At 41.7% G+C, this 14,868-nt stretch overlaps 1 protein-coding gene across 2 annotated transcripts; it reads right to left on the bottom strand.

Annotated features, from left to right (window-relative positions):
* Window positions 1–393: 393 nt before the first annotated feature.
* Window positions 394–14,558, bottom strand: gmip (GEM interacting protein). 2 transcript variants are annotated; one of them, XM_056407341.1, is made up of 21 exons: window positions 14,202–14,558; window positions 12,775–12,865; window positions 12,183–12,273; window positions 11,938–11,977; window positions 9,780–9,905; window positions 8,332–8,396; window positions 8,071–8,178; window positions 7,881–7,961; window positions 7,478–7,639; window positions 7,146–7,283; window positions 6,388–6,578; window positions 6,036–6,130; window positions 5,884–5,946; window positions 5,671–5,760; window positions 5,448–5,590; window positions 5,159–5,335; window positions 4,924–5,061; window positions 4,607–4,800; window positions 4,196–4,517; window positions 3,003–3,105; window positions 394–1,941 (listed from the first exon to the last, which is right to left on the bottom strand). In XM_056407341.1, the coding sequence occupies exons 1-21, from the start codon at window positions 14,242–14,244 to the stop codon at window positions 1,304–1,306; spliced, it is 3,099 nt and encodes a 1,032-aa protein (XP_056263316.1). In that variant the 5' UTR covers window positions 14,245–14,558; the 3' UTR covers window positions 394–1,303. The 2 variants fall into 2 exon arrangements, with proteins under 2 accessions (XP_056263316.1, XP_056263315.1); XM_056407340.1 differs by lacking the exon at window positions 14,202–14,558 and having other exon boundaries at window positions 12,452–13,146.
* Window positions 14,559–14,868: the final 310 nt, after the last annotated feature.

The following is a 14,868-nucleotide window of genomic DNA, read 5'->3' as shown; positions in this document are numbered from 1 at the left end:
AATACCATGATGACCCAAACTATTGTCTATTGTCTCTCCCGGTTTCTGCACCAGTCGTGTGCGCTCTGACTTGTTTTGTGCGTAAAAAGGCGCAGAGGGAGGAGATGGACAGACAGGGAGGGAGGGAGGGAGAAGGTGCGGGAGATGATGAGGGGAAGATGAGCGATGATGCAGCTTATTGATAACTCAGACAAGGATGATCTTTTGCATTTGTGTTCAAGGTTAGACGGATACTTTTAAAGGTCGCAGTTGATACCGAGTGAGACATTAATCTCTCTCTCCACATGGGAAAATAGGAATCTATTGTCCCGCGAGTGTTTCATGAGATGGTTAAACTGCCTGATTCTGGTGAAGTATTTTGGAAAGGACAAAGACAAATGAAGATGAGAACAGTATGAGTCAACCATATAATTCCATCGAGACAGAAAACAATGCTGACTTAATTTTTGTATGCCATTTTACTTAAAACTGAAACAGACCCATGGTTGAACAAAGCTAATATAGAAGGAGGAAAAGTGATATCTCAAAACATGCAATTAAAAATAAGCGATTTATTTCCCTTCCTCTATTGTGTCTGGCAGGTTTTACACCCACACTGGGAGGACACTGCCCTCCTGTGTCAAAACAGAAAAGGTGCATGAAACTCAGACGATATATCAGCGTTAAGACGTCTTCAGTGGGACTCCAACAAGGCATCTTTTCCATCTGGAGCTTATACACATTTAAAAAGCACAACAAATAGATACATTTGATCAATTATATATCAATATTATTATCTTAAAAATACAACACTTGATGGTATTTGTATTTAGCGGCATTTCATTATTGTTTGTTAAGGACAAAAATAAAAACTTGATACTAATGTGCTCGAGTTTTCATCACTTAACCTGCGGACTCAAACCACCTGGTTGTTACATTCAAATACAAAAGCGATATCAAAAAACGGATAGATATGTGAACCTGTCTCGTTTTCTCTGGAAATGCAGCTGCATAGTCAACAGATAAAACATCCTAAACATCTTAATAAGGCGGTAAGCATCAAGTCTGATGTTTTCAACTGTGTTTCCTTAAAGAGGGACTCAAATAAGAGTTTGAAGCATTTCCTTTTAAATTTACTTTTTTAAGACAATTTTTGAAGACAGTTACATTTTTGTTTACAGATACTTGTGTGTAAAACATGACAGTGTTTGAATGATATGAAATGGCATGAATCGTGATAATGTTGACATACAATAAAGGAGATATACATTGTTATATATATTCCAGCGTGTGTGAATGTATTTCTGTCTGGAGATTTCTTTCCTCAGACGAACAGCTGCTCGTCCTTCCCTGAGTGGCTGCGTCTCAGCTTCAGGCCAGACAGGATCTTCTGTGCCGGTGAGGTTAGGTTGCGCTCAACAGGAAGTGTCTTTGATGATGGACACAGAGACTGACTCTGTCCAGCACTCTGTCTGTTGTTGGACAGCATTAAGCTCTGAGTAGCTTGACTCACAGATGCCACCTCTCGAGAAGACTCCTCTGTTGTACTGGATGATGTTGTGGTTACAGCTGATGTACATCCTGAGTCCAGTCCCAGCATGTACCGGACAACCTTGCGCGGACTCAGTGGGACATCCACTGTATTCTCTGCAGCAACGGTGGCCTGGTGGGGCTGGAGGGTGTTCTCAAAGTGGACGCCTAAGTTTGGGGAAAGTCTCTGTGTCCCTGGCTCTGGAGAAGAGCTGTGGCTGCTGTCTGCACTCCCTGTGCTTCCTCTTGCTGGGGCTGCAGGCTGTCTGGAATCACAACCTGGGTTGGGGAGTCGGATTTCTGAGTTATGATGCCGGTAATACTTCACAGGCTGTCTGGTGAAGCGATAGTGGGGTTGGGTCCCCAAATCTGAGTCCGGTTCCCCCATCGGCTCGCCCTGAGGATTGTTCGATGACTCTGTCATAGCCAAGACTGAGGCAGAAGAGGGAGAGCAAGCATGTGATTCATAAAGGTTATACAAACACAGCTTTCTGATTAAGATAAACTTGGCTTTCCCAGCATATTGTTTTCAGGCGGTTCAAACGCAGAACCTTAACGTGGCAAGATCTAGCAATACTTTGACTGTCAACTTCAAGGGAAAGTCCACCCTAAAATCAAAACGTAAATTTGTTCTGCTCTGATGTGAGGGCCACAGAGGATGTCTTATGAATACAGATTGTAAAGCCCTTTGAAGCAAATTTGTGATTTGGGGCTATACAAAATAAAGATAATTGAATTGTATAGAGTATGGCACCCAATTTATGGCTCTCGAAGGGAAAAACAATATGCTCGAAAAACTCAACAGCAATGTCTCTTTCCAGAATCAAGACAATTCACATACTTCCTAAGACCTTGTGGAGTTTCATTAAGAAACTATGGTTAAAAGAAAATAGTCATGGTTTATAAGTACAAAACTAATTATACTAGTCTACTTTTGAGGTTGATATATATTTAAGTGTTTGATTTTGAATAGAAATTTTAAAGCTGTTTGGTTTTGTAGCCACAAAGAAGAAAAAGCACCAAAGGGCAACAGTAAGAGCCAAGCAAGCGAAGACGTGAGAAAACCTCGGACTCAGAGAGGTAATATGACTCCCCCAGTTTTGCAGACGACTACGTCAGTGAAAAAAAATAGAAGGAAGTCTTATTTCTATGAATAACTTGAGGAAACATATAAAGTGAGAAATAAATTGAATAGCACATCCTTCAGGGCGATCTGCACCCGCTCTATCTGTTGCTTAGGAACATACTGAGTAACCGGAAGCTAGAACAAATCACCTGTTTATGAGAAGTAAAGTAAACAACAAGATCTCCAGATGGATTAATTAAAACATGTCCTCAGGCAGCAAACATATCAGACAACATGATGCCCTTTAACTTACTATACGAACAACCAACATCTACAAACGACACCAACACTATGAATGAAATGATAATATTATTTTGTTCATCTGTTCTTGTCAGGCATAGCTGCTTTATTATTACGTCACGCCTACCTGCTCTCTCATTGGCTTCAGGGCTGAGGTGGTCCACCGCCTCATTGGATGAAGACTTGTCAGATATATAACCCTTGCTTGACTCTATCTTGATTGTTCGACTCTGTTGGAATGACACAAGTTGAGTAGTGGATTCCTACAGGTGTTTACAGACCACTTCTACACTTGAAATACTGCAGCCTTACAGTATGTGATAATGATTCTTACTGGGAAAGTCCCATCATTATTACTAGATGATTCAGCCCCTTTTATGTTAGGAATCATTTAAAAAATGTTAAATTATGAGATTAGGTAGCCCCAATTTTCCAACTTGTTACAGATCATTTTATGTTTGTGTCTCTAATCCACTTGTAAATGTCCACAGTGGGATTCTAAGCAATAGAAGTGAAATGTCCACATAGCAGGAGACCATAGAGCAGGAGAAATGCAGTACCAGCAGCAATACCACCACCAGTACCCCCAGCAGCACAATGTAAAAAAAGATTTGAGGCTTTAGTTCATTCAACTCATTTCCCTAAGTCAGTTTCACTATGTGTTGGATGTACTTGAAATATCAAATTCAGCTGTGCCCAACTAATCACTATAGTTGGAATAGTTTAAGCAACACAGATTTCCTAGTTGACTTGTAGTCCCTGCAAAAGCGCATAGGTAACCCCACACAGTTCGATGGACGGCAGTTGGTGGCTCGCCCCAGCAAAAGCCCAAAGGCAACCTCAAGGTTTGCTTCTGTGAATGTGGATAAAGAAAATTCCTTTTTGGATCAGGAGTTGCCAAGGTAAGAACATACTTTTACTCTGCTTGTATTCATTGAAATATGTTGAATAGAAAACATGTGTATATTTTACACACGGTTTGCAAAGTAAACCTTGCAGAAAATAGTTTTTAATGACATTTAAGACATTGCTTAGGGCTAAGTTTAGCTAGCAGTAGTTAGCTATTGTAGAAAACCCTCCTGTAAGTTTTTTTCTTCGGTCCAGCAATGATGTTCATTTCACATATGTCTCATGACACGTCAATGTAACCAAATAATCCTAAGAAATATAGTTTGTACCTTATTATAAGTCTCTAACCTATTTGAATGCCAAGCAACATATTATGATCCTTTATAAACTCTAGTAGCAGTTAAATTGTACTATTAAAATATGTTTTCACTTTTGAGGCCGATACAAATGTTTTGTCATTGCAGTACTTACTTCAAGTGATTGTGGCCGCTCTCTGGAGGAGGTTTCATGTTCCGAGCTGTAAACTTCCCCATCGAGGGCACAGGAAGCTCTGGGAGGGGTGCCTGGGAGAGGTGCAGTGGGGGCCGGGGGAGGAGGCGAACTGGGTCTCCGATGAACGCCAAAAATCTTGTCGTGGTGTGTGATGAGGAACTCAACAAGTACAGCCTGATAACTGGTTTCCAGCAGGGCAATCATTGACATGTCCGTAGACACAAGAGGGCGCAATAGTGTTGGCCCAAACACAATACCCAAATTGCTCGGAGACATCTTGTTCTCGTAGTTCTCTGAAACTCTGTGAAGAAAGTGAGCAGACACATTCAAGAATCAAGACAAGTCTCGATGAATCGACCGGGAGGCTCTGTGACCCTGCTGCATGCTCACTTTTGCAGGTGGGACACCATGTGCTGCAGGGTGCTGTAGCAATAAGGAGGGAGTTTCTGTAGTAGCTTTTGCAGGCTGAGCATGACGGCCATTGTCTCGTTAGTGTCTGGTTCCTTTTCATTCAGGTGCTGAATGGTCTTTCCCACCGTGATGAGATTATTGTACAGGTCAAAGGTTAGTAAGGGCTCTGGGAGCTGGAAGAGAGAGAGAAATGGAAAGGTTACTCACTGAGATCAGAGAGAAAAGCGATGACACCAACGTCTCTTGTGATCAGCCTCATTCATTCATTGACGTTCCTATGGCAATGACTCCTGTACCTCCTTGAAGAAGTGCTTAAGGATTGAGGTGATGTCGTGGGGGGAATGTTCAGAGAGGTCCACCTGCTCCTTTTGCATCTCAAAGGTCTGACAGAGCTTCTGGATGCGGGGCTTGGAGCCGCTCACGCGATACACCCCCTCGGAGAAAAACAAAAGAAGAAAATAGTTAAAAAACAGCACCTAACACTTAATTGTCTTTTTTCTACATTGCGGGCATTGTGATGGTAAATAATACCTGGACCGAGAGAGCTCGGCTCTCAATCTCAGACGTGCAGAGCAGCACCACAAAGGGCACATCGTCCGGCCGGTCTCCAGACAGCAGAGAGAGGTCCACTCCGAACACGGCCCCCTTCCTGTGCTCGCACTCTAGCTGACACACCTCCATGCACTTCCTGTGCAAAGCCAGCCCACACTAAAGGTGGGACAGGATCAGGACAGAGGACATTAACAATCTTGCTCAGAACCATTTACATTCTGCTGTCCTTCTAAAAAGACCATTCCTGTAAACATCTCATGTTTCATACCTCCTCACATTCAACCCCATTGACAACAATGTAGTTTTCACACTGCTTGCATTTGACCATCTTGCTCTTCATCTTCCTGAGTCGGTGTGTAAGCGCAGCTCGTGAAAGCGTTCGCACTTTGACCGGCTGACTATCAAAGTATTCTGTAGGTGAAGGGAGAGGATAGAATGATGTAGTTTGTTCCCCATGGCCTGACTTGAGGTACAAAAAGGGAATAACAAACCTGATTCGGACGCCATATCTCGCTCGTCCATGTCGTCTGATGACATTGTCAAAGTGGATGCGGTTTTAGGGATCCTCCTATTAGTGTGAGCTTTAAATATGCGTTCCCATAGAACAGAGACACACAGGGGGGAATTATATATGTTTATAATTGAAATATTTTCATATGCATGTGAAAGTAAAGTTACAGAAACAAATGCAGGGCTGTGCTCACCAGGGCTGGACAGGGATTCCAAACTGCCTCCAAAACTCTCACCGTCACTGTACCCTGTTCTTCCTTAAGTGCGACAAAACACAAAAGAAAAGAAAAATATAATTAAAGCGCATCATTTTTTAAATGATGGTTTAACCATGGGGAGTCCTTACTGCCATCGCTGTGTCGTCTGGAAGGGCTATCATCTGTCACAGGTGAGGAGTCCTGCGGAGAGCTGAGAGGGTAGCTGGTTTTTCGCTTGCTCCTTCTAAATAAAAATAATTGTGACAATCATTTGAAAGAATAAAGTGTAGAAAGTAGAAGTGCATGGATGTTAAGCTAGTTTGATATATTTAATTCAGAGTTTAGCACTCAGAAACATCAACAGTTTCTTTATTGTTTTCATAAATAATAGCCTTCTTGTTTTGACTTAATTACAGGCCGAACACATACATTGTGCTTCTATTAAAACGCTACATCGAGCTAAAATGACAGCAGAGACAGTCATAGGTAAGCTTGCCATACCCTTTGCACGGAGGAGCATACTCCTGGAAGGTAAAGAGCTGGAGAGGTTGTTCGGGGCGACGCTTGCTGAGGATGTAGAGCAGGTAGGGCTCCCCAGGCTCCAGGGACCTGCACGTCAACTCCAGGTTGTGATAGCCGAGCGGGACGGGCTCGGTCTGCTGCCGCTGGTAGTAAAACATGTTGACTGTGGCCTGGTGCAGAGAGGAGACTCATTTATCAACCAACGGCTGCACAAGTGTAATAAATGGCGTCAGAGTACTGTTCTGCGTATTGATCTCCTTTCAAATCTTCATCATTGCTCGAAGTGTTAACCTCAACACTCAAGAAAAAGGCTGTTTTTAATGTTCTAAAACATGACCGATGTGTGGTTATTCACTATAGAGGCGAAGGGACACACGATAAAACACTGCTTGGGTAGATACATTTCAAACAAATAAATACACTTATTGGTGCAGAAGTGAGTGGGTGGAGAAATGGTTTACTTTCATCCAATAACAAATATGCAAATATGTGTCATTTTATACAACTTTTCTTCCGAAACAAGTATTTTGAGTCAATGCCGTTATAAATGTTTACATAGCGGCCCAAGTCATTACTGTTTACTTTGTGACTAAAATAAATGCATGACATTATGACAACATGTTCTACGTTTGTACCACATTTAACCATTTATACTGATAAACGGCTGCAATCAATAACCAATCTAGAATCAAGCTGACAGGAAGACAGATGCTTAGTTTCCTTGATTTCATACCAACCTCCTTGAGCACAGTCTCTCCCTGAAGGATGAGCTTGCGAATGTGGGAAATAATTCTCTCTTTGACCTTTACTAACTCATCCTGATGGATCTTGGCATCAGTCACACAATGTCTGTACAGAAGCTCTGCCTCCATCACCTGAAGGAGACAGAGAGAAGATCTGATATTTGCTAAATTACCACAAATCAACATCACGCTTCTTCAGTTGTATTGCTAAATGTCATAAACACACTGAGCAAAATTTGAAAATCCAATATTATATCTGTGGTAAAATGAACTCAAACTACATGTCGACATATTATATTAATGCAGTGCATTAAGGAGACATTCACCTTAGTTGTGGCATCATCTTTGGACTTCCGCCTCTTATCCAGTGTTTTGAATCCAGCTGTGTCGTCTACAGCTTTAGCAGAAACAGCTTTAGCCTTTTCTAGCTCTTCACAGCGCTGGAAGTATTGCTGACGAGCCTTTTTAAAAGCGGTCACTGCTTCGTTCTGAAAACACGTGAGGGGAACACACAGAGGAAAAATGTGTGAGTTATGTGCAGTCTAATATCTTTTAAGCAGAAATAAAAAAAGTCACAATAGACTGATACGTTTCTTGAAATGTGTTTGCTTGAGATTCTGGTTCAGGTACCCAGGCTGTTGGAATGTCTTAAAGTTGAGTAAATGAGTTTTGACAGTGTAATAAACTGAGCACAACTTCAGCCAGAAACAAGATTCCTAATTTATTTACCATCCTCCTTTGTTCTCTTGCCCACTGCTCCTTAAACTCTCTGCGCCACTTGTCGATCTCATTCTTCTTGGCAGCCAAGGCCTTTGGGGAAGAGATACCGAATTAAAAGTCATGGCTTCATACCCGCCTTGAAAAGACAGAGAGAATTTACTCAAACTCAAACTTGTTGTACGTGTGTGGACTTCCATACTTGGTGACAGCGGTTTTGCAGCAGCTCTGACGTCTTTCTAGAAGTGAGACTGTTCTTGATGTCTTGCTCTAGCGCCATTGCGTAGATGAACTGCATGGGCATCATCTCCTTCAAAGGCAAGGACACCTTTAGACAGCTTTTACATAGTAAATATAGCTAAGACAGTTAACATGTTACAAATAGGAATACGTGTCAATATAACACATCGTGAACATCACTAAAGCATTTTCTCTGGTACACATTAAATAAACACAGCTGTACCTGCTGCCCCACATTGACTTTTGCTCCTTCAGCTGTCTTGATTATGTTTTTGGCAAACTCTTGTTCTGTCAACAAAGAATATCTTTTTTATTAGCATATATTACTCACAAGATACAATACAACAAGACGAGAGAAGTAAGATTGGACAGCGGACTGAAAAAAGATGATGTGCTCCTGCTATTAGTGTGTGGCCTCGATACGATGCGTGAAGTTCCATTTTGGACCGGCTCAGTGATTTGACTCTCTGTGTCCCTTTTGATAGCCCTGACATCTTCATCATCAAACCGCCTGACCTGGTCGTTCATGTTGACCTCATCAGTGGAACTGCTTTGATTCACAACAGCGTTGGTCGTTTTTGACACGAGCAAGAACGACAAAAAGAAATGTGTTTTCAATGTTAACGTCTGGATGTGTGAAAAGGTCGGTCGATAACCCTTAGTGCTCTGAAACCTTACGGGTCATACCCTGAATCTAGCAGATCTCTGACAACGGTTCTCGATCTGGCTGTTTCCATGTTTTAAAACGGACACCATGCCGTTGCTATTGGGGATCTCACAGTGTTGCTCGAATATGTGTAATCCACAGTACTTTGGGCTGAGCTCCACCCAGCGTTACTCATCTGTTGCTATCGCCTAACAAGGTGCTCAGACAGCTGAGCGGGACTCCTGTTTTGTTTGATGCCAATCCACTATCATGCTAAGCATCTCAGTGTGGACACTGGGCACCTGTGCAGGCTGACACGAGGATAGTCAGTGTCCATCGACTCCAAATGCACCGCGTCTCCTTTATTAACCTGCCCTGCTCTGTTAATCTGCCCTCTAATCCTTTCTCTCTCTCTGTGTACTGTGTGCAGTTTACAGAAATTACTGCACCACCCATAGAAAGGGAAATAATCCAGACAGAGCATGTTACTGCAGGTTACAACATAATGTTTCACCACACAAATCAATCCTCTCACGAGTATGAAGCATTCTTTCTTTTTTGATGGATAGGCTCTGCTTTCCTGAGGCTTGCTGACTCCTGTCGTAATGTCTATATATATCAGACTTTTCTAGGAATACGTGGGTGTGTTGCGGTCATGTTGCTGGTGCTATTTATAGTTCCAAATCTAATCAATAGACAACAGCCGTACTCTATAATACATCATTTAAAAAAAGTAGCAGGTACTCATACCAAAGGATAAAAAGACAACTTAAAACAAATAAATGATGATCATTTATTAATAACAAGTGACAGCATATTGCATACGAGGATTTCCATCCCTGGATTCTCTGTTGTTTAGGCGGTATATATTTGCATTGCATACCCACTGCATCAAATTTATTTTTGTGTGCTGTTTATATTCAAATGCATTAACATGATAGGCACAGATGCTCGGATAGATTTACCACAGATATCATTTGAATGTCACGCTTCCGTTTCCTTTTCTCAGCAGCATGTGCACTTACCCAAGCTGATTCTCTTCTCCATCCAGGCCAGGAGGTCTTTGGCGTAGCGGCACCACATCTTGGTGTACTGCAGCGCCGTCTCCACTCCATCATCACAGCGACAAAGGGCCAGGTCTGCTTCCTGGGCTGAGAGGGAGTTCATCACCATCACTTCTGACTCCGCACACTTGGAGCTGGACCCAGGGCTCACACAGTGTCCATTGGGTTACACCCCACCGTTTGGCACTCCTGGAGGACTCAAACAGCCTGTAAGAAACACCTGTCCACTCCGGAGTGGAACTACCCAGGCTTCAAGACTTTCTCAGACAATAAAAGGATTTTTTCAAAAAAGCAAAATGGCACTTTAAAAAAAAGGTATCCGCAAACGCAAAACAGGAAACATTGACTGCGTGTAGCAGATCATATAGCTGCACCATCAGAATACAGGTGCTGTGGTTTCCAGAAGGTTTCTGTATATTAAGTGTATCTTTTGCATGAGAGAACAATGGATGTATACTGTTGTTTGCAAAAAATCTCGGAATTAAAGCTCAAGTCTAGCAGCAGACACACATGGGATGTGACCTGATAGAAGTCTATGACTTCTCTCCTCTCCCCTCTTCCTCTCGGTCCCTGGCCCCTCCCTCTCACACCTGTTCCCTTCTAGTCAGCTACGAAGAGAAAAGCCGAGCGCTGAGCAGAGTCACCAACACCACTGAGTACCAGTCCACAGTATCACTGTCATGTCAGAGCTCTACTGTGGTCATGCAGGCAGGGCGTTGATATGACAACCACTGTGGTTCTTCCTCTCTGCCACACACCAACACAGAGCACACAATGTATGCGTGACAATCACATGCTCTCTCGCCACACACAACTTTCTCTTTTCCTTTTTTTCTTCTGTGTTTCACTTTAAAAACAAAATCTTGATTTTCTCCTGTATCCAAAGGTTAGAACAACAGATGCACTTCAGGAACTTCTTCTGATGGTCCACATTGCTGTTTAAAGTATTCATGTTTTTAGCTGAGCAAGCAAGCATGGCCAGAAAGAAAGCAACAACTTCTCTCTTAAGTTCCTCACTCAGTCATGCTGTTTATATTCTCGTCTGCTCTTTAGCACGGATGCCAAAATACGCAACATCCGAGCAGGGTGATCTTTTCTTCCCTATTTTCAACCAACATGTACAAGAAAGAATCTGCAATTCCAGAAGAAAGGTGTCAGATTGTTTGCCAAGGTTGACCTTGCTTAGCCTTTCCTCTCTGTGTTTTGTTTCAGAAAGAGCTCAGAGGAATTCTAGAAATCGGCCTCCGAGCAGATTCTTTGCTGCCTCATGGCTATGGCCTCCTTTGGATTGGGGATTATCCTTGACAGTGACAAACTTTAGAGGAGCGTCGTGTGAGGTTTACCTCCTAGTGTGTGACAGAGCGGGGGGATGTGGTGGGGGAGGTCCAATCCCAACCAATGGAAACAAATTTAGCCAGATTGCTAAATACCATGTTCCAGTAATGTACTTAGTGAGCATTGATCATCATTTGATTTAATTATGAGAAATGTACCCATGCACAAATTATCTGGTATTATTGTAGATTGATTGCAGGAATTACATGTAGCAGGATACAGCATTAGTGACTGCGTACAACAGGGTTAGGCAGGTTCGGACTTGAAGCCAAAAATGTTTCTTTTTTATATCCACTCTGCTTTAGTTAACCACCATCTGCCTCTATAATTCCTAATCTCTTACTGTGTGCGGTGGCCTGGAGTTGGAGTCAAACTAAGATTGGAGTACTTGTCATTTTCTCTGTCTCCCCTGTTTTAACTGCAACACCTCCGTCTTTAGGTAGACCCTATGTCTTCTGCTTGTGCCTAAGGTTGCAACTGAGAGCAGCTGTCTCCTGCTTTAATCTTGTCTCTTTATCCTAATCTTGTTAGAGCAGGGCAATTACATCTCATTGCTAATTTCCCTAAAGTAAAGATTAATGAAAATATTCTATTAAATGTCAAAACTAACATTACTCATGATCTGCTGTTGAGATAAGCTGGTAATCAAACCAGTGGCCAAACCACAACAACAACTCTCTCAGTCAGACTGATAATGTTCAGTGTAGATAGGGATTCCAAATAACAGAGCGTTACAGTTTACCTCCACTGTCTCCGTTCTCTCGACCGATCACACACATCATACCTGGTTGGATTCCATCCGCGTCATCGGCCTCAGCGCGAATCTGTTGACCAAAAGTATTTTCAGAGACCTTTTCCTCTTTTAAGGCATCACTGATCCCCCTCCAGACACATCCACAGTATTCTGTAAGTGGTAACGTTAACAACACTGTTCCTGGTGTCAGTGAGATCAGTAACGTCAACAAGAAAAACAATACAAATACCAGACATAATTATTTCTTGTATTCATTTTGAGTATTGATTCCTTACAGACACTTTCTGTTCCTCTGGGAGATCTCCGCCTCCTGTAGAGACGGACTCTATGATGGACGGTGAGTCAATGTCTGCTAGCAGATCTTCACTGAATATAAAATAATGTATTGTGAGAGAAACATACACAAATAGCAATACCTAAAAAGGCTCAGGGCTTGTTGAGGAACATACTACATGTAAACACTTACTGCCAGACAGATGCAGGAGACACACAATTGCCTCGTACATTTTAAGGTACATTTATTAACACACTTTAGCCAATTTACCTTTCCTGTACTTCTACTTTAATAGTCAATGCCACTTCACAGCAATGGTGATGAGGTTTGGGTGGATGTGCTACCAAAGGAGCACATCTTTTTGGGGATTCAGATAAACATGACATGATGAACAACGCATTGCCAGTGCATGCAATAAGAATTGTGGCTTTGATTTGACAAATTAATCTTGACAGTTTCATCCTGTATGGTTATATAGCATCTAATAACAACGCCTCACTAACCGCTGTGTTTCTTTCCGTCACAGTACTAGGATTAAACCGAACAAGCTGCAGCAAGACACACACTTCCATGTGCAAATGTATAATACTTACGAAGAAATTAAAGATAAATCAAGATTATCAAAGTCTCTGAATATTTCACTGTATCGTTTGGTTTCAGATTTATGATGCACCTTCTTCACATCTGAAATGAGAAATTGGAAAAGCTTAGATACATGAAGTTATACCATGGATTATGTCTTACATACCACCATTGTGGATTGTGCTATTAAACACAGGCTACACAGACTTTACAACACTATCACAACACAATGCACATATTCTCTTTCAATAACAGAGGTGTGAGAATGTTTAAGGCCAAACAAAAGCCTTTAAAAGCTTGGATGAAGAAATAAAAGCATCATTAAGTGCTGCATATGCGAACACTGCAGATCCCCAAATTATGTTTTCTTTCTTTAACAATGCCCCAAAAAACCCAGATAGATTGGAATGAAGAATAAGCTGCGTATTAAGGTGTACATTATTTGAACTCTGCACTACTACATAGCTGCTCAACATAAAGCTTCAGCTAAACATCTCATGTACAACATAACAATATACTTATACAATATACAATACACTATACGGTAATCAGACTCAGTTCCTCTCCTGAAGTTTTATCTCGGAGCATTTCCTTTACATTTCTGAGAAAAACAGTTCTCGAACTGAATGTGAACTGAAATATAACGGTGCATTTTGATAATGAAGTCTCAAACTTTTAGACTGCCACTATGTAACTGACGTTTCTGACAAGGTTTTACACCAGATGAGAAAAAGCAGTCTCTCTCTCTCGGACACGTCTCCATTTTGCTAACCACATCCTGCTTGCAATTTGTGTCACATAATGAACATAGAGTCCTTGTTTTTCACACGAGCAATGTTTCAGTACTAAAGTGACAACGTCAAATTCTTCCTAATCAGAGACAAACTCTTGTTTCTTTGCTGCAATTTATGTTTTACATTCATGAATTTAAGTTGCATTGTGAAAAGTTCCTGTTTCTCGAATTTTACGAACATAATGCAAAACTTTGATGTGAAGTTTTAACACCAGTCTCACTGATGCTCTTAAGTTAATGTTCTATTCTGGGCTTTTTGCAAAGATTAAAGACAGTCATATCTGAGTAAATACAAATACAGAAGTCACACAAAAAAGACAGAACAAGAAATGTGTCAAAACAGAGAGCGAGTTCAGGAAGTTCCCCAATACTCATTTGACTAGAGGATGCTCCACAGCATGAACAAACGCATATGCAGGCACATTGTGCATACACCCACATGCAATACCTCTCTCATAATGGCACAACAGCAATGTCAGCCAATTTCAAGTCAGCACACAGCAAGAGAATATTAATATATTTAAAGAAGAAAAAATGTAAAGAAACAAAAAATGTGATAAGGGAAATATTAGCATAATGAGTAAGGTATCCTGTGTACGAAGTGAAGGCGAATCTTTGTGAAGGAATCACATTATTTGTACTCACCTGGGACTTGAGAGAAATCCTTATTTTCCACCTGATCTTCCATTTCTACACTATTACCACCAGAGCTGGACCCTACCAACACCACAAGCACATCATCTGCCCGTAGCTACGGTTCAGTTGAGGGGGGTGCGGAGAGGGGGGTGGGGACCGGAAATCTGCACTGCTATGTCTCCACACACTGACACACAAATCATGAGCAAGCAGCTCTGAGCGTTCTGCCGTTTGTGCTCACAGAATAATCGAGTGGAGGTTGGCCAATCTGTTCACCACGATGGGAAGAGGAAGTGTATCTTGTAGTCACTCGAGGCCCCACCTACACCATCAGGGTGAGAAGGTGCCACTAGATTGTGTCATTTTTTGGCAGAAAAAGAAACGGCTTTAGCGGAAGTTGAAGTGCAAACAGTTTGGATATCATGTATGTATTAACAGATTACAGATATGTGATATTCATAACAGACATTTCATCTTGATATGGGCATGTATTGGTTTCACAAAACAGCTGATATGTCATTTGTACTACATCAGAATACAAAATAAAATCAAGTTCTTCTGCACTTAATCAAGAGGAGCTTATACTCTACAATTGAATGGGTCTGTATTGGGTTGTTTGTTGTGTGTTGTTGCCTCAGTAAAACAATGACACCTTGAGGGTTAACAAAGTTAACAC

This window comes from Pseudoliparis swirei, chromosome 23 (assembly GCF_029220125.1).
Source record: "Pseudoliparis swirei isolate HS2019 ecotype Mariana Trench chromosome 23, NWPU_hadal_v1, whole genome shotgun sequence".
NCBI classification, from domain to species: domain Eukaryota; kingdom Metazoa; phylum Chordata; class Actinopteri; order Perciformes; family Liparidae; genus Pseudoliparis; species Pseudoliparis swirei.
The sequence above is the reverse complement of the archived record's forward strand: the minus strand, read 5'-3'. Positions and strand labels throughout refer to the sequence as shown.

What these genes read in the sequence shown, in the direction of transcription:
- gmip (XM_056407340.1), bottom strand. Translation starts at nt 12,642, where the DNA reads ATGAAACTGTCAAGATTAATTTGTCAAATCAAAGCCACAATTCTTATT. An exon ending in CAGACGACACAGCGATGGCA is followed by an intron (nt 5,947 to 6,035) that starts GTAAGGACTCCC and finishes GTCGCACTTAAG; the next exon opens with GAAGAACAGGGTACAGTGAC. An exon ending in AGATATGGCGTCCGAATCAG is followed by an intron (nt 5,591 to 5,670) that starts GTTTGTTATTCC and finishes CTTCACCTACAG; the next exon opens with AATACTTTGATAGTCAGCCG.